Source organism: Hemicordylus capensis, chromosome 10, assembly GCF_027244095.1.
Source record: "Hemicordylus capensis ecotype Gifberg chromosome 10, rHemCap1.1.pri, whole genome shotgun sequence".
Classification (NCBI taxonomy): Eukaryota; Metazoa; Chordata; class Lepidosauria; order Squamata; family Cordylidae; genus Hemicordylus; species Hemicordylus capensis.
Window position 1 is genome coordinate 5,774,579 of NC_069666.1, and position 18,281 is coordinate 5,792,859.

General features: G+C 47.3%; 1 protein-coding gene across 4 annotated transcripts in view; it reads left to right on the plus strand.

The window, feature by feature from the left end:
* LRRC28 (leucine rich repeat containing 28) overlaps window positions 1-17,830 on the plus strand; it is a 70,188-nt gene extending 52,358 nt beyond the window's left edge. For all 4 annotated transcript variants that reach the window (XM_053271827.1, XM_053271828.1, XM_053271825.1 and 1 more), the window contains exons 10-12: window positions 1,403-5,283; window positions 16,567-16,710; window positions 17,524-17,830. In XM_053271827.1, the coding sequence (XP_053127802.1) occupies window positions 1,403-1,475 (73 nt within the window). In that variant the 3' untranslated portion in view covers window positions 1,476-5,283; window positions 16,567-16,710; window positions 17,524-17,830. The remainder of the gene's footprint in view (window positions 1-1,402; window positions 5,284-16,566; window positions 16,711-17,523) is intronic.
* Window positions 17,831-18,281: the final 451 nt, after the last annotated feature.

Consider the following 18,281-nt stretch of genomic DNA (forward strand, 5'->3'; position numbering starts at 1 on the left):
GTGGTGATTCGGGCCAAGATCAGAACCCAGATCCACCATCCCATAATTGTAAAGTCTGCTATCTAATGCAAATAGGCAGCACAACGACAATATACATCAGCACCATCTATCGGGGACACACAAATAGCGTAAACCACCACATGGACATACAAAACGTTTGTGGATGAACATTCCCCATTAAAAAGAGTAGGCTTTTCATGAGACCATGACTAAAAGGTTACAAACCACAATCGCTTGTATTGGCTTCTCGGCAAAAGTTCCCAAAGTGGGTTTCCGTAGAAAGACAGACAATGACTCAGAGGGTCCCCTGTCTCCAAAGGGCTCATAGTCTAAAAAGAAAAATGGACACCAGCAGTAGCCACTAGGGATGTGCACAGAACTGGCGGGGGGGGTACCTTTAAGGACGGGAGAGGGTGCTCTTACACCCCACCGCTGCTGTGTTTCCCCTGCCGGCGCTGCAGTTTAAAAGGGTCCCGTGGGGCGGCAGTGTACCTCCCTGTTACCTCCTTGGAGCAGAAGTGACTGGAAGTACCCAGCGTGTGTGCACACATCGGGTGTGTACACGCTAGTTACTTCCGGTCCAAGGAGGCAACGGGGTGGCAGGGAGATACGCTGCCGCCCTGCAGGACCCTTTTAAACTGCAGTGCCGACGGGGGAAACACACAGGGGCGGGGTAAGAGCACCCTCCCTAGTCCTTAAAGGTATCCCCCCCACCTTCGAACCGTTCGAACCGCCAGCCTTTCAGACCTGTTCGTAGGCCTGTAAAAGGGTCTCCAGACAGGTTCGCGCACATCCCTAGTAGCCACTAGGGAGAGATGGGTTGGTTGCTCCCCCCCCCCACCGGGCAAAAGAAAGCAAATGGGTGCCTCTTCGTTCAGTTCGCAGTGTGACAGCAGGAGATTCTGTGGGAAAGAGTGCCCTGAGAGGACAGGACTCTCATATGTAAGGAGGTGGAAGCGATGGGGTGTGGGATATCATGGGGACTAATCTGTAGCAGTGATGTCCTCCTCCCCAAGAACTGGGTGGAGCCAAGGCTGGGCATGTTTTTAAAAAAAAGTGTGCATTTTTTTTTTTAAAGCTGTGCATTTAAAAAAAAAACCTGTTTCCCACCCCGCTTCCCCGAGGAATCAAGGCGTCCTCCAGACGTCTTCTTCATAGCAATGAAACCTGCAGTAGTATTTAGCTGAACTCGCATGTTGACAGAGGAAAACCTCTTGCTATTTTTGCAAACTCAAATATTGTGTGTACTTAGTTTACCAGGGCTTAATCCTCCCTCCTCGTTTTTTTCTCCCTTCGCGATCCAAAAAAGCTGTCTGTCGTGGCTGGAAGCCAGTGTTTTAATCTTGAGCTGACAACTGCTTTCTCTCCCCCTCTCCTTTTTTTCCCTCCCCCCCCATTCCAGGAGGACAACTGTTAGTTTTGTGGCCTACTGCTGCTCCACCCAGTGTCTGCAGACTTTTGACCTATTAAGTTGATAAACACTGAAAGCTGTGTGGGAGCCGCGCCAGCGCTAGCTGCAAGAGGCTGTGTCCCCTGATGGCGCTGGAATCCTCTGCGTGTGCCCGTGTGCCAAAGCGGCAGGAGGCAGGCTCAGCCAGGAACACCGAGAGCCGCTTGAATCCTGCGCCCCTATCAAATTTGGACACGAGGCAGGAACTCTCTTGGAAGCATTTCTGTGCTCCAGCTTTAGAAAACCTTAACACCTTCCTGTGTGAATCAAAACACTGGGCAAAGAAACGACCTCCAGGGCTTCGCTCTTGTGTCTTTTCAGTGGGATTCTGGGTGCATCCAGACACACCTTCATTCAAAGTCCTTTCCCTCCTTTGGATGATTTAAACTGGTGTTTTAACCATTTGTAAGACGAAAACTTTTGTTTGGTCACACACACACCCCCAGTATTTCGCTGCCGCGCACTTCAGCGCAGCCGTTTAAGATAACAGTTTTTGGATTGGTGGGAGAGTTTTAGCCTCCACAGTTTCAATTTGGGATCCAACCTTTTCCTCCCCAGCTTATCTTTCAACAGTTAGTGAGCTGTATGATTCTGCTTCTTGGAAAACGTAATCCTGTTTGAATTCTGTTTGCTGCGAGATAGAGATGTGCACGGAACCAGTCCAGCGGCCCTTTATGGACCTCCAAACCAGTTCGGGTGTCCCGTGGTTTGGCTGGTTTGAAGGTGGGGAGGGCTGTCTTTTTAAGGATGGGGAGGGTGTGCACATGGACCAGGCACTTGCAGTCCGAGGGACCGTTTTAAAAGACAGTGCCGGCGGGAGAAACACGGCGGGAATGGTAAGAGCACCCTCCTCCATCCTTAAAGATATCACACACACACACACACACACACACCCTTCGAACTGGCAGGTGCTGGTTCCATGCACACCGCTACTGCAAGATATCCCTGTCTGCCTGTGAGTGGGTAGGGAGAATTTGGACTCCACGCTGTGTGCAAGGTGGAAGCGCTAATGGGAAGCCACAGGAAAACGGAGATCCTGCTCATGGTTGATCCTTCTCTAATCGCTTTTCATCCTGTGCTCTTGGACAGGCAATAAGGGTTAAAAAAGAGAGTTTGGATGAATTGACAAGCGCCATTAACTGCTCTTGCTGTGCCCTTACGAAAAACTTGAATGTGGACGTGAACAGTACTTGTTTTGTAAGGTGTGAAATGGTGGGGGTCTGCATAGCCGTCGTATCAGAATTCTGGCTGATTTCCAAAATAGCTTCAGTCAGACATCCTGACATCAGGGGAGGCCTCAGAAGGGAGAGCAGGAGAAGCTCACTTTCCCCTAATGTTGCTTCTCAAGGGCCGTGGCAGCATTTTAGCATACACTCGTGACCAGAAGGACCGCGCAGATATCATTACTGCTCTCTGTAGATTGTTCCTGGGAAACTTTCGCTGCCCTTGGCATGAAAGCCGGAGGAAAGCCCAGAACGAGGCCATCGCTGATTTAAAAACAAGGCCAGAACAAAGCACAAACTGACTGACATGGTTTACAAATGTTTATTTTGATTGATGCATTGTTGTGGTAGAGTGACCACAAATTGGTTGCAGGTTTTGACACAAGACATCTCTTTTTTAGTAACATGCCGGAAAACCAGAACCTTGGAAACCCCGTAAGGAAGGAGGAGGTTAGGAACCTGCTTGTGATGTGTGCAGGTGGCAGGAACCAGGGACATCCAGGTTACCTCGGAAGTGGGCTGCTTTTCAAATGTATTGTTGGTAGCTAAAGGCAGCCTCTTTGTTCCCTAGAGGAGTCCCTTTGGAGACACTCTTCTTAAGACGAAGAAAGCAATCCCTCCCGTCTCAAAAGAGAGCGCTGCACATTATACAGGAGGCGGTGATAGAAGTTGGGATGCTCTCTGGCGACCGGTGCGGGCCCCATCATTTTGAATGCCTGGGCCATGTCTCAGAAGCTCCTTGGGTGTAGGAAGCCAGAGGCTTAGCCTAATCCTTGCCCTGAAGTGCCAGGGGAGAGCTTTTGGCATGGCTCTGTGTTCAGAAGTGTAAGGTGGTCCCCCTCCCGTGGGCTGAAGCAAGGGGGCCTGGGATTCTCTCGCCTCTTCCAGCTCTTCAAAGCTGAGCTCTACAGCCTGGAAGAAGCGGTAGAATTCTGGAGCAGTTGAATGGACCCTCTTCGTTCAGGCACTGCTTAGTGAGGAACCACTTTCCAGGGCTTTCTGGGTTAAATGCTTTCTGTCAGTAAAGCAAACAATGCCCGTGCTGGGAAAGGTTCCTGCCTAACGCTTTGCCAGCTGGGACGTCTTCAACGTGTAGCAGAGCATTTGACAATGTGGTTCATCCCACCCATCTTCCCCCCCGGGCTACAGTCCAGAGTGGTCCTGTCCGTCCGGTCCCTGCCTGTCTGCTGCTCCCACAACAGGAGCTCCTGTGGGAAATAAGTGCTTTGGACTGGCAAAGCTCTTCCTCCCATAACTGCCCTCCCTGCTGCCCTGGCCTGTCCCTCATCTTCCCCTGGCCTCCCAGGAACAAAGGAGTGGCCCAAGTGGATAAAGGAGGGCACCCCGATTTGGGGGTTCTTCCTTCTCTCACTGGTGGTTGGACACTTGCTTAAACCCGCACTGGCCAGTGCTTGTGGTGGGAGGAGCAGCTCACTCTTGAGTTTCCCCGTTGCAAGCGAGCAGCTGTTCTCCTCCCCTCCTTTGCACGCAAAGGGAGCACTGTCTCCTTACTGGGAGAGCATGGAGAGGCCTCATCCCAGTCCACTCCCTGTTGGCGATAGTTACGTCTGGGAGGGCAGCCTCTGAGTGTCCCAACTGCACCGTTTCCCATCTGAGCACGGGTAGTGCATAGCCAGGCCTCGACCCCACGGGCATCTACTGTGCAGCTTGGGCAGGTGTAGACGTGAAGCTTGGCTTGAACTGCAATTCTTTCGCACTCCCCCCAAATAAAACCCCCAAACCGAAGCATCTGATGGAGTCGGTGGTTTTTCTTTTGGATTTCTGCTCCTCCTGCTTGCAAGCCTGTTTACTAGGCCAACAAGATCAATATATGAGCAGTCCGGTGAGCCAGCCAAAGGGGCTGTTTCATAAGCATTTAGGAAGATGCCTTATTTGGCCCCAAAGGGCAGAGCCAAGTTATTTATTATTATTATTTTATTAAAACTTTTATACCGCCCTTCCAAAAGGCTCAGGGCGGTTTACATTAAAGTTCATGGAGAATTCCTTGGTGTGGGTTGCTGGCCCTCTAGGATCCCAAGTTGCGTAGTGCAACCACCAGCTGGTGTTGGGTTTTCCCCGATCAAAGGCCAAATAGGCAGGTGTGGAAGAGGCACGGGCCACAGGGGGGGGAACACACACCCATCTCCCCCCTGCCCGCTATTTCTTGCAGAGGGAAGGGGGCAGAAGGATAACCATCCAGGCTGTCCTGCCTCGGTTCAAGGCCAACACTGACATTTAAGTGAGAGCCCGACTAAGCAGTGATGCCGATCCATTTGGACTGCTCTGTTAGAGCACCCTGGGGATTGAGCCCTTGTCCAACTTAAGGTCCTCGGTGAGCCTCTAGCATGGACTTCATCTGTGCAAACTCCTTTTGTGTTGGAAGCTTCTGGTGTCGGCTTCAGGGCTGGCTGGCCGGCTGCCTCACCACACCTGTGCATCTAATTTCTCATTCCTCAGTTGCAGCTGTGGCAGGCCCTAGCCACTCCCAGCAAGGAGGAACATTTCCTTGGCCTCTCTCAACAGCACCTGTGCTCTCTCTAGGTGGCATGAGCTGCATTAGGTTGTGGCTGCAGGATTTCAGGCAGTGAGGTGCAAGAGGACCCTGCACAGGTCAGTGGAAACAGAAAAAACGCCGCTTTTTTTTGCAGCCCTCCAAAGCCCGAGTTCTCTTTTGGGATGCCGATTCCTCTTGATTTCACCGGCCAAATCCATGTGGGTTCACATCCCGGGCCCGCAGAGTAACAGAAGAGCAGGGAGATTTCAGTTAGTTGTTAACTGCAGTTGCTGGTGACGTTTGTAGAAGAGTTCCCACAGGTGTGCTGCCCCTGGAAAAGCCTCTCCTCTGTGGTGTAGCCCTGGTTGGCGTCTTCATGACAGAAGGGGGTTAAGTCTCAGCAGCCCGAGTTCCTCTGAAGACGTTTCACTAAACTCATTATAGCTTAATACCTCCTTGGAAGTTCAACTCGGTGTTAAGGGAAGCCATAAGCAGCTTAAGCTGGGGGAAGGGTTCGAATGATCCAGAGCTGGGTTTGCCCTTCAAGCAGCCCCTGAAGCTTCAAGCCACGCTGTAGGGAACTCTCAGATGGGCTGTCTGGCTAGTTTGTTTGTTTGTTTGTTTTCCACTCTTAATATTTGCCTTTACAGCCAAGCGCTGAGCCAACAGCCAAAACGGAGAACCCTTCCTCAGAAGTTAGTGATGGTTTGAAAGTACAAGTGAGCTAGCGTGGTGTAGTGGTTAGAGTGCTGGACTAGGACTGGGGAGACCTGAGTTCAAATCCCCATCCAGCCATGATGCTTGTGGGTGACTCTGGGCCGGTCACTTCCCTCTCAACCTAACCTACTTTGCAGGGTTGTTGTGAGGAGAAACTTAAATTTGTAGTACACTGCTCTGGGCTCCTTGGAGGAAGAGCAGAATAGAAACATGTTAAAGCTTTGTCCACTTTTATTTTTAAACAGAGAGGTAAATGGCCTATGGCTGTGGGGTGGTAACAACATCTCCCCCATCTTTCCCAGACTATGTGCCCCTGCCTGACCCTCTCAAGCCTGTATAAATATGCTGCTGCTACTTATATTAACATTTCTATATGTACAATGATGCAGTATTTTCACTTCTGTAAACCGCCTTGGGATGCCGTATGAAGTATAAAAATTGAACAATAAAAAAATATTGGCGCAGGGCGGTTTGCATTAAAATCATCATAATAATTTAAAATCATCATAATAATAAACAATTAAAAGCAGATTAAAATTACAATTAAAACTAGATAACATCAAAACTAAATATCATTAAAAGCCAGACTGAGAAGATGGGTCTTTATGGATCTCCTGAAGGCCTCCAACAAAGACAATCCTATATCCATGGGGAGTGTGTTCCACAATCTAGGGGTGACAACAGAGAAGGTCCTCTCCCAGATTGCCACCAGATGGACCAGTGGCACCCAAAGATGGGTCCAATAAAGACATGAGGAAAGCAGGGCCTTGACGGTGGTGGCTCCCAGGTTGTAAAACAATCACTGCCAGTGAGATACAAGGTTGCGATTCTTGGGCAGTTTTTAAGAAACGCTGCAATGTGGCAAGTTTGCCTGTTCTGGCTGGCCTTTGGCCTGCTTAGTTAAGGGTTATAAACTGAGCTGGGTGACGTGGACTTCTGTGGATGTTTTTATCTTCTGTGGCTTCGAAGTGTCCTTGTGCGTCGTCTTTATCTTCAGAATTCCACCTTGTATTTTTTTTAAAAAATGTGATGTTTTATCCATTGTCCGCTGTGTTGTGGGGAAGCAGCTTATTGATGACTGAACAATGGCCTTGAAACGTTGTTACCTGCTGGATCCAGGCTCCTTCAAAGCAGAGGAGAGAGGAATTGGTGTTTCTAGGTGTTTTGATTTTGCACGAGCTGTCACAGCACTCCTGACTGTGCTGGTTTCCACTAGTTCTTGCTGGGTGAGTAACCAAACTGAAAGAACCAAGCCTGTCCACACCTTGGCACTCCGCACCGGAGGGCAGACTCCCGGCAACAGGCCGGGTCTGTCTCTTCCCGTAGATGGGCGGATGGAAAACTTAATGAGAATCGCAGAGACGGTGAGGATACCACATGACAGCAGCCTCGCCAGCTTTCCAGTCGGAGGAGTATGGTGCCGAGAAGAGGCCAAGCCCTCAGCAGGGGCTGAAAAATGCATTCACACACCCAGAAAATTCTTTTGATAGAGGGATGTCACGCCAATGCCAAAAAAAAAAAAAAATCTGTCTGGTTGTGTTCCTCCGCAGCCTTCCCTCCTCCGTAAAAGCAGCTTTTTGAAGTTCTCCTGGTTTGCAAGGACTTACTTTAAATAGCCCTAATGCACTGAGACCAAAGGACACTGGGTTGGGGGGTTTGTTTTTTGAGGATACGTTTTTCCGTGTTTCCCTCTGCCTTGAGCAATGGGAATACTAGCCAGGGTACTACTAGTACTATTTGTTTTATTCTATTTCTATACCGCCTTACATTAAGACAATCTCAAGGCGGTTTTAAAACAATCTCTACTACTACTACTACTATCCTCGTGAGAGGTGTGGCTATGCTCCTGGTTCCATGTTTCCTGCAGGAAAACCTGGCCTTTGAAACATGTATGCACCATTAGCAAAGAGGAGAAGCGCTGGTCTTGTGGTAGCAAGCATGAATTGCCCCCCATGCTAAGCAGAGTCTGCCCTGGTTTGCACTTGAATGGGAGACTACATGTGAGTGATGTAAGGTATTTCCCCTTAGGGATTGGGCTATAACTCAGTGGAAGAGTATTATTATTATCTACATTTTATATTCTGCTCTTCCTCCAAGGAGCCCAGAGTGGTGTGCTATAGACTTAAGTTTCTCCTCACAACAACCCTGTGAAGTAGGTCAGGCTGAGAGAGAAGTGACTGGCCCAGAGTCACCCAGCAAGTCTCATGGCTGAATGGGGATTTGAACTCGGGTCTCCCCGGTCCTAGTCCAGCACTCTAACCACTGCACCACTCCGGCTCTTAAGTATCTGCATGCTTGCCATGTAGAAGGTCCCAGGTTCACTTCTGGGCATCTCCATGCAGGGCTAGGAAAGACTTCTGCCTGAAAGCTTGGTATTATGGTAGTCAACGTGGTGTAGTGGTTAGAGTGCTGGACTAGGACCGGGGAGACCTGAGTTCAAATCCCCATTCAGCCATGATACTGGCTGGGTGACTCTGGGCCAGTCACTTCTCTCTCAGCCTAACCTACTTCATAGGGAAGGGTGTTGTGAGGAGAAACTTAAGTATGTAGTACACCGCTCTGGGCTCTTTGGAGGAAGATCTAAATAATAATAATAATTATTATTATTATTATTCTGAAAGATCCTCAGATCTCAAAATCCTGGGGGGTGGGGTGGGGGGAGCATGACCTCACAGGTGTGGCATTAACACAGAGCTCTGGGGCTGGTTTGGCTGAGTTTTCTCAAGAAATCTGTCGGGAAAACCAGAAAGTGTTTTCCAAAGCAAACAGCTGGCAGCTCTCTGGGTTCCCCTATCGCCACCACCTTGCACGAACCGTCACGGTTAGAGACCTCCTTCACCTCACCTGCCTTCTCTTCCTGCCCCTCACCTTCTCATGGTTGTAGCCACGTTTCCGTGCGCTTGGTAGAAGCTGGCTTCTGCTCCTGCCTGAGATTTACAAGCTCCCGGAGACCTAGAACTAACAAGGCTTTTACAGGAAACTTGGCTGTTTTGCCAGGATGACCACAGCTGGGCAGCCTGCCGTTGGAGGTGCTTCTGTTTGATTTCAGCTCTGTTCATGCTGGAGAACAGCAACCCCTTCTCAGAGCTGTGGCTCAGCCAGGAAAAGTCAAGGGGCCAGGAAAGGCCTGTCGGTTGCCCTGGTGTTTATTGCTCTTGCATACACCTCACACTTTCCTAGACTCCAGTATCCAGTTGTATCCAGTATCCATTCGGCCTTTGTCTCTTCTCAGTGGGGCCAAAGCTTTCTCTGCCTGCTGTCCTTGCTCCTGGCTTGGTGTGGCTACTTTGGAGGAGGGTTGCCATGTTTTGGCTTTTCAGAGCTGGGGGCCTGATTTGCATATTATGTAAATGGGCTTGGAAATGATTTTTGAGCAGAAGTGTGACGCCACGTTTTGCTCCATCATTCCATTTCTGCAAGGGATGGATGGATGGATGGATGAAATCTGGGCAAATCTGGGTGGGCTAAGAAATCCAGGTGAGATGCTTTGAATCTGGGTGAAACCCAAAATTCTGGGGGACAGGACAACTCTGCTTTGGAGTGCCCAGATGCCTGGCACTGCGATCCATTAATTGCATTTTGTACAATTCTGGTCACTTCCCCCTGGGTGGGTAGAACTCAGGTTACAGCACTGAATGGGGATGGGCCACAACTGAGTGACAGGGCATATGGTTTGCATGCAGATGGTCCCAGGTTCAATTCCTGGCAGCCTAGGGACATAGGAAGCTGCCATATATAGCTCAGTATTGTCTACCCAGACTGGCAGCAGCTTCTGTGGTCTTCTTGCCATTTCCCTTCTTGTCTTCACTGCCTTCGGATTCTCCCGTTCAGCCATCGGCCCGGCACGTGTACCTCCTCTCTCCCTCCCCACTTCCCCAGCCCCCAAAGCTCTAGCCTCGAGTTTCTTTGGCAAAGTTCTGCAGCGCCACCCACTCATCCAAGCGCTTGCCTCCAGCAAGGAACACGTTCTGCTGCTCTGTTTTGATCTTGCCTTGAGAGCGCAGTTTGCCAGGCGGAGGTGAAGGTGTTCTGTGTCCCCTGTTGGGCCTCGAATGGGTTGGAAACTGGACAGATATTCCTTGTTGTCTCTGCTTCAGTAGGCAGCAGGGATGCAAGGAGGAAGGGGCAAAGGAGCAAGCAGTTCCACAGCCCCACAAGGCTAAAGGCCCTCAATATGTTGCTTTACATAGGGAGCTGCTGTCTGCTGAGTCAGATCATTGGTCCAATTATCTCAGTGTTGTCTATACTGATTGGCAGCGGCTCTCTCAGGGGTCTTTCCCAGCCCTACTTACTTATTACCCACCTTTTATGTCGGCTAGGGTGAGCAAAGGGCCAATGTTTTGCTCTATTTCCCTGACTGCAGTTCTGTGGTCTTTGTGTTGGGTTGAGTAACAAATATCTTGATTAAGTCAACTGGCGTGTTCTGATGTGGGGCGATTTTAATTGATCTTGTCTCCCTTCATGATGGTGCCCTTGATCTTCTGGCCAAATTGCTGTCAAACTGTTTGCCAAACCTCCAGGGGGGTTGGGTGGTTGGGAACTGGCAGGGTTATACTGTATCTGGTAGCCCAGTTAGATATTTATTCTGTAATATGGAATGTATTTACTTGAATGTCGGCATGGAATCGATGCATGTTCAATTGTGTGTGGAGGGGTTTTTTTAATGGTGTTTTATTGTAATTTTTCAAATAAATAATAAATCCAAAGAACACCAGAAAGTGCAATACACATATCAAAACCAAAACTGAACAATGCCATACATTAAGATGGCTCTTTACAGAATCAACGATCACACAAATCAAACAGAAATTAAGTCCTCGCAAAAGATCTGTGGTGTTTTGAGAGAGGATGCACTGAAGAATACTGTTGACACGAGAAATTATCTTTCGGCAAATGAGTGTGTTTACCCATCAGATGCACTTACATAGGAACATTAGGAAGCTGCCTCATACTGAGTCAGACCATTGGTCCATCTAGGTCAGTATTGTCAACACAGACTGGCAGCAGCTTCTCCAGGGTTGCAGGCAGGAGTCTCACTCAGCCCTATCTTGGAGATGCTTCCAGGGAGGAAACTTGGAATCTTCTGCATACAAGCATGCAGGTGATCTTTCCAGAGCAGCCCCATCCCCTAAGGGGAATACCTTACAGTGCTCATGCATGTAGTGTCTCCCATTCATATGCAATCAGGGTGGACCCTGCTTAGCAAATGGGACAAGTCATGCTTCCTACTACAAGGCTAGCTCATAAGCAGGGGTTTCTTAGCCAACCAGTTGGCATAAAAGGGATTTCCTCAAGGGGAAAAGCTCTTGGGAACCACTACCCAGTAAAAGCTTATCTTCCATTTTAGAAGTTGTGGAGAGGTTCAGAGGGCATATGGAGGAATTGAGGCACCAATTTTGTGCTTTCAGACTCCAGGGTGCCACCCTTCTGGCCAACTTTATTTCTTCTAAATTGAACTCTGAGAAATATCTAAATAGGGGTGTGTGTGTGTGTTTGTTAGTTTGTTTGTGTGTTGAAGGCAGAAAAGGACCCATGTCTTAACAGATCAGAGAGACACAAGGCCCAGACACGGAGGAAGTTCACCTCCCACTCCAAGCTTGAAAATTTCACAAAGACGAGAAGCTGAAAATGGTTTATTAAGAGAGCTTTGAGGATAAAAGTTTCAACTGAGTTTCATCTGATCTTATTCAGAGCTTAGAAGTAGGGCAGAATATTGGAGTTTCATAATGATTTTCATTTTTAAAAAAACCCACATTACTTAGAGAAGGCGGTTCCTCCGGCTTGTTCTCGCTCCTGTCTATCATCCACCATCCTTCGTGCAAAAGGCCAAGGCATATTTTGAAATTGAGAGAGGGGTCAGCATGTGAACTGGGGGCTCATTAATGCACCTTTGATATACTGGAACAATGGACTGTGGCTTAAATCAAAGCCATGTTGAGAAATCAAAACCCCACCACCTTCTTAATAATGCAGTGAAAGACCTTCTTGAGGATGGATTAGGGATTGTGATCTAGCCAAATCTGTTATCCCAAGTCTAGTTCAAAGGCCAGCAGAGGTGCTCTTACCCCTGGACTTTGGGGCTGAAGTCCAGGGCCTCCACACACCCCTGGGGCCCCCCAAATCCTCTTTAGTCTGTCCCAGTTGGTGTGGTTTGTGCCCTCAAGAACCTACCTATGTGTTAAAAAAATGATGCTTAACTTGCAGTGCAGGGGCTTCCAAAGGCCTTTCGGTCCAGGCTCCAAAATTACCTAGGTGCACCTCTGAAGGCCAGCCTCGGAATAAACAGTGGAATGAGCCCCGGGATGGGTGGGAGGAATTCCCCCTAACTGGCCAAAGAGGCATTTTTCCAAGTGGTGTCTCCTGTTTAGCAAGGGGAGAGCAATAGTCCGTAGCCAGTCCCAGCACAGATCCTGGGGTCTACCTTGAGTTTGTTTTTAGATCATGAGCCCCCTTGGGACTGAGAACCATCATTGCTTTTTCTGTTCAACTGCTTTGAGTTGGGTATCTCTCCTTTGTGTCAAAGAGCTAACAAATATTAGGATATAAGCAAAAGAAGGGCTGTTCTCACAACCCTAGATAGGGTCACACAGGGTCAGAGTAGGAGAGCTGTGAGTGCTTCTGCAAACAATCCAGGTAGGAGGAGGGGAGAGGGATGATCGTGTGGGAGCCGGGAGCTGGGTAGAAAGGCTTTTTGCACACCCTCGATAAAATGCTGGGGACGGAAAACTGCCTCATACCGAGTCAGACCCTTGGCCCATCTTGCTCAGTATTGTCTACACGGACTGGCAGCGGCTTCTCCGAGGTTTCGGGCAGGAGTCTCTCTCAGCCCTACCTGGAGATGCCGCCAGGGAGAGAACATGGATCCTTCTGCATGCAAGCATGCAGCTGTTCTTCCCTGAGCAGCACCATCTCCTAAGGGGATATCTTTCAGTGCTCACACAGGTAGTCTCCCATTCAAATGCAAACTCAGGTGGATCCTGCTTAGCAAAGGGGGCAAGTCGGGTTTACTGCCACAAGACCACTTGCCACCTAATGGCACAGCGGGGAAGTAACTTGCCTAGGGAGCAAGGAGTTGCTGGTTCAAATCCCCAGTGGCTAATAGTCGGGGATTATGGGATCCCTGCGACCTGATGGTGCTGGATTATGGGATCCAGCCAGCTAATGGCGCGGAGGGGAAATGACTTGACTTGCAAGCCAGAGGTTGCAGGTTCAAATCCCCACTGGTATATTTCCCAGACTATGGGCGACACCTATATCGGGCAGCAGTGATAAAGGAAGATGCTGAAAGGCATCATCTCAGACTGCCCAGGAGATGGCCATGGTCAACTCCTCCTGTATTCTACCAATGAGAACCACAGGGCTCTGTGGTCGCCAGGAGTCGACACTGACCCCAGGGGGGCACAAGACCAGCTCTCTTCCCTTGTAACCTCCAATGTGGGTTGGCCACGCCCATCCTACCCTGCTCCCACATCATCACTCTCCCCTCTCCCACCTTGCTGTTTGGGCCCTTACAACAGCCAATCAGGAGAGTGCACGGCTCTCCTATTCTGGCCGGGCGCTGAGAATAACCCCTAACATTCTAAAATGGACCCTTCCGTGCAAAACCTCGTGTGTTCCTCTCTCTCTCTCTCTCTCCCCCACACATGCACCCTGACATTAAAATGTGTGTGGGACCTTTTGATTTGTAATGGGGAGGGAATGCTTGCTTGTTGTTCTGAACCTGTATTAAATGTTGCTTTTGGGCACGAAACCCTTGAGTGTTGCTTGAGAAGAGCCAGGCAGGGACATCAAGGATGCCAGCGGGGAAACAGCTGAGTCCGAGTCCGAGCATTTGGCTCAAGGTAGTGCTGTGAAAACGCAGCAAAGATTCTTCCTCGCCAGTCACACACCGGTATTAGCAAGGGGAGGACATCTTGCAGGGAAGTGTGGCCTCACAGTTCATATAGCCTTATCTCTTTGGAAGAACTGTTTGGCTTGGGTTTGGTATTACTGTTATAAGCCACCGAATGGCGCAGCGGGGAAATGCTTGACTAACAAGCAGAAGGTTGCCGGTTCGAATTCCCGCTGCTACTATATCAGGCAGCAGCGGTATAGGAAGATGCTGAAAGGCATCATCTCATACTGCGCAGGAGGCGGCCATGGTCAACCCCTCCTGTATTCTACCAAAGAAAACCACAAGTTGACACCGACTCGATGGCACACTTTACCTTTACCTTTATTACTGTTATAACTCCTGAACCAACTTATATTGTAATATAAAAGTGCCACATCACTTCTCTGATGACTGAGCAAAGAGGCACCTTTTTAAAGTGGTGATTCTCTTTACTGAGCAGCGGGGAGAGCAACTGGCCCTATCCATCCCCAGCACAGCACCCCTCCAGTGGCTGTTGCTGGTGTATTTCTTATGGATCTTTTTAAGACTGAGAGCCCTTTGGGGGCAGGGAGCCATTTAATTAATCAGTTAATTTCCGTATGTGAACCACTTTGGGAACTTTGACTGAAAAGCGGTATATAAATATTTGTAGTATTCGTATTCTTTATTTAGCAGGGGGAGAGCAATTTGCCCTCTCCACCCCCAGCACAGGACCTCCGGTGACAGTTCCTGGAGGTACTGTGTACATATCTTATGGTTTGTTTGTTCTTTAGATTGTGAACCGTTTGGGGACAGGGAGCCATCTTATTTATGTATTATTTTTCTATGTAAAACGCTTTGGAAACTTTGGTTGGAAAGCAGTATATAAGTATTTGTTGTTGCTGATGCTTAGATAGGGTCTTTATACAAGGGATTCTCATTTTCCTTCTTTAAAAATAATAATGATAATGATAAAACAAGTTTTCCTTTCCTCTTCAGAACTTCAAAACTCCTCTCAGACTGTTTGTTATATGATTATCTGACACATGTGTGTGTACCACCCACAAACACACGTGTCTAGACTGTTTACAGGAGATTAAAATACAACATAAAAATTAAAAGCAGTTCAACAAATCAACATTGTAAACCATATAAAAATTGTATTCTACCAAAGACAACCACAGGGCTCTGTGGTCGCCAGGAGTTGATGACTCAATGGCACAACTTTACTTTACTTTTAAGTTCCCAAAGCGATTTACATAGAGAAATACATAATCTAGATATAGGGAGGAACTAGCACCAGCAGGAGGTTTTTCACATGGGGCTTATAAAGCCATTCATTCATTCATTCATTCATTTGATTTATATACCACCCTTCCAAAATGGCTCAGGGTGGTTTACAACAGAATAAAACCAATTAAAACCAATTAACAATTACAATCAAAACTATAAAAACAGAATAAAACCAATTAAACATTCAAACAGCTAAAAACTCTGGAAAACCAGGGCCAACATTTAAAACAATTTACAGCAGTTTAAAAACCTGGGAAGGCCAGGCCAAACAGATAGGTTTTAAGGGCTCTCCTGAAAAACAGTAATGAACTCAAATTACGGATTTCTGCCATAACTTGCATCTCCTCTGGAATGGAGGGGGTGTGTTCACATATCGGTCAGATTTACCTCGAAGTCCCTGTGAGTTATCGGAAAGCAGTTCACACACAATCCGGGTTTTTCACTGCACGTTAAAGTGTAGCCTGGTTTATATCTGGGGTAAAATAAATCCACTATTTGTGTCGGGTTTTGGGGACAACTTTGAGTTTGCAATAAAGCCTCCCAGGAAACTCACAGTAAAGCCTTCTGTGTGTAAAAGTCCCAAGAGATGATAGCCCTTTTCACCTATTCTGGAAGGATGAATGCCGTGGAATCACGCCTAATGCCCTGACTCCTGATGTCCACACATTATTATGTTTTTGTGAGTCGAGCCTATGCATGTTTAGTTTGTATACTGTCCCACATCCTGGACTGAAACTGATTTTTAAAAAATAAACAGTGTAGAGTTGGACTGCCAGCTTTTGAGAAAGAGAGAGAGGAGAACAGATGATCTGATTATGTAGCACTCTCTGCTACAGTTTGACTTAAGGCAGGGGTTCCCCAGATGCTATTGGACCACGACTCTCATCATCCACAGTGGCTTCAGTCATTGTGGATGATGGAAGCTGTAGTCCAAGTGCATCTGGTTTGAGAACTCCTGATAATTTAAGTGACTGACATTTTTTTGGTTCGGTGAATATCTTTTTACTTTGATCCTCTGAACTGGCATTTCATGGGCCATTTGCTCTCATTTCTTCCTCTTTCCTTCTTTATCTTTTTAAAGTTTGCATTCCAGAGTGACGGAAATGGCTACTAGGATGTAGCACAAAAACTACTTAAACATGAGAGAAGGAACAGATTTACGATACAGTGGCCTACTTCTCACCCCAAGGGTATCAGCAACCATTTTAATGAAAAGAGCGATTGCTTAACAGTGCTCTCCGTTTAAGACATTTTAACCAGCTGTACTAATGCTGAAAAGATGCACAGCTGGGGTCTTTCTCCCCGCTTTCTTCTTCTGGCGGAAGGAAGATCTTTAGCGCTTTGTTCAGCAAACATTAAATGCAATTTGCTGAGAATTTTTTCCTTTTTCAAAATGCAAAGGGCATGATGCTTGTCCATGCTGGAAGATCAAACACTCTGCTTGCTGGCCTGGAGCCATTGCTGAGATTCTATAGAAGCTGCAGAATCATTCTTGATGCATCTCTCTCTCTCTCTGTTGTGCTCTTTCACTTTACAGCTCCTGAGAACGCACCGACTGCATTGCTGTGATCATGCATGACCTACATTCTGGGGCTGGTGGCCCCTCTGCTCTCCCTGATCTTACTATCACTGGGATGACCTACAAAGAACTCCAAAGCTGTCTACTGAGAACTATTAAATAGTAAGTAATAGGAGTATAAGAAGCTTAAAAACATTTCAAACCATCAAACCTAATGGGGATGAAATCACATATTTGCATATAAAATAATAGGAACAAGAAGTTCTGGTAAGAACTATTCTGCCTACTCTCCTGTCACTATAATCTTAATTGATAATTAGCATCTCCACAAGTTAGCCCACTTCCATGTCAAACCTTCACATGTCCGCCATTTTGAATTGGGGTGGATCACAAACTATGCCCGTGAGGGGTGCCTGTGTGTTCCTACAACTGTAGCAAATTTGGTCCACATTGGTCCAGGCTTTGCAAAGTTGATAGGGACGTGCGCGCGCACACACACACACACACACGCACACTTACTTAAGGATAGTAGGCTAAAAATGGGTTGGGTTCTCCTGATTGTAAACTGTCAGCTAAGATTCTGGAACTGTGTAGGTGGTAAAAATCGGAGGACTGGGAACTGTGATCGTGTGTGAGGAGTCCATCATAGTTGGATGGCACAGTCAGCATTTGCAAACAAAATACATACAACAGGATTTTTAAAAACCACCAGGAAAATAAAGCAATCATAAAACAAAAAGCCAAAGGTCTGATTACTGAAACACTTATTTTGAACCGGTTCCCGGTTTTTTGTCATTTGGTTCAAATTCAAGGCAACGAAGATAATTCTGGTCTGCTGTCGGTTCTGGTTCACTGGAAAAACCTCTCTGAACTGGTTTCTGAGCTTGGAATCAGTTCAGTTCCCTGCATGATTCCTTCAGAAACGAGCTGAGGGCAACACACGAACAACTTCCCATTCCTCATTTTGTGTTGCAGAGGAAGCCACAGGTGGATGGAAAAAGAAATTGGTCCTTGCGGACGCTGTGATTACAGGCATTGCTTAGCAAGCGAGATACACAGCTTGGAGCTGGGGTCTCCCAGGAGGCTGGAAAAGGAGTCTGCGAGAGACGGCTGGTCGCGAGACGATGCTATAGGCACCCTTTCGCCTCATTCTGTACCTTTTTGCGTGACTTGCTTTCCAGAACTTTGTTTGAATGTGAACCTATCCTTTTGAGCTGTTGATTGATTTTTATTTATTGTTCCATTTACATTCCGCCGTTCATTAAAAATAATCCCAAGGTGATTCGCAACATATTAAAATCTATTAAAAATCTATTTAGAATGAAAAACAGTACAAATGTTAAATGCAATCAATCCATCTTTATTACAGTTATAGACCAGCATAAAGTATCAGGGTGATTGCATGTTAAAAGTGAGAGTAGATAAAAGGTGATTACATATAAAATGGTACATATATTAATACTAAAAGCACTGAAAATACTAAAAATGGTAGATAATACACCAAAAGCATGAGGGCATAAACGCCTGAGAAATAGTAAAAGTCATAAAAATGCATGAAAGGTATTAAAAAGTGGGGGAGGGGAGGGCGGAAAAGGAGGGAAGGGGAAAAAGGGGGGATGTTAAATACAAATATTAAAACTACAATTCCGTTAAGAAATTAGAAAATAAATACCTAATAAAACAACAGCACACAAAAGCAGTATCAGCCGAAAAAGGAAACAGCACCCTTTACC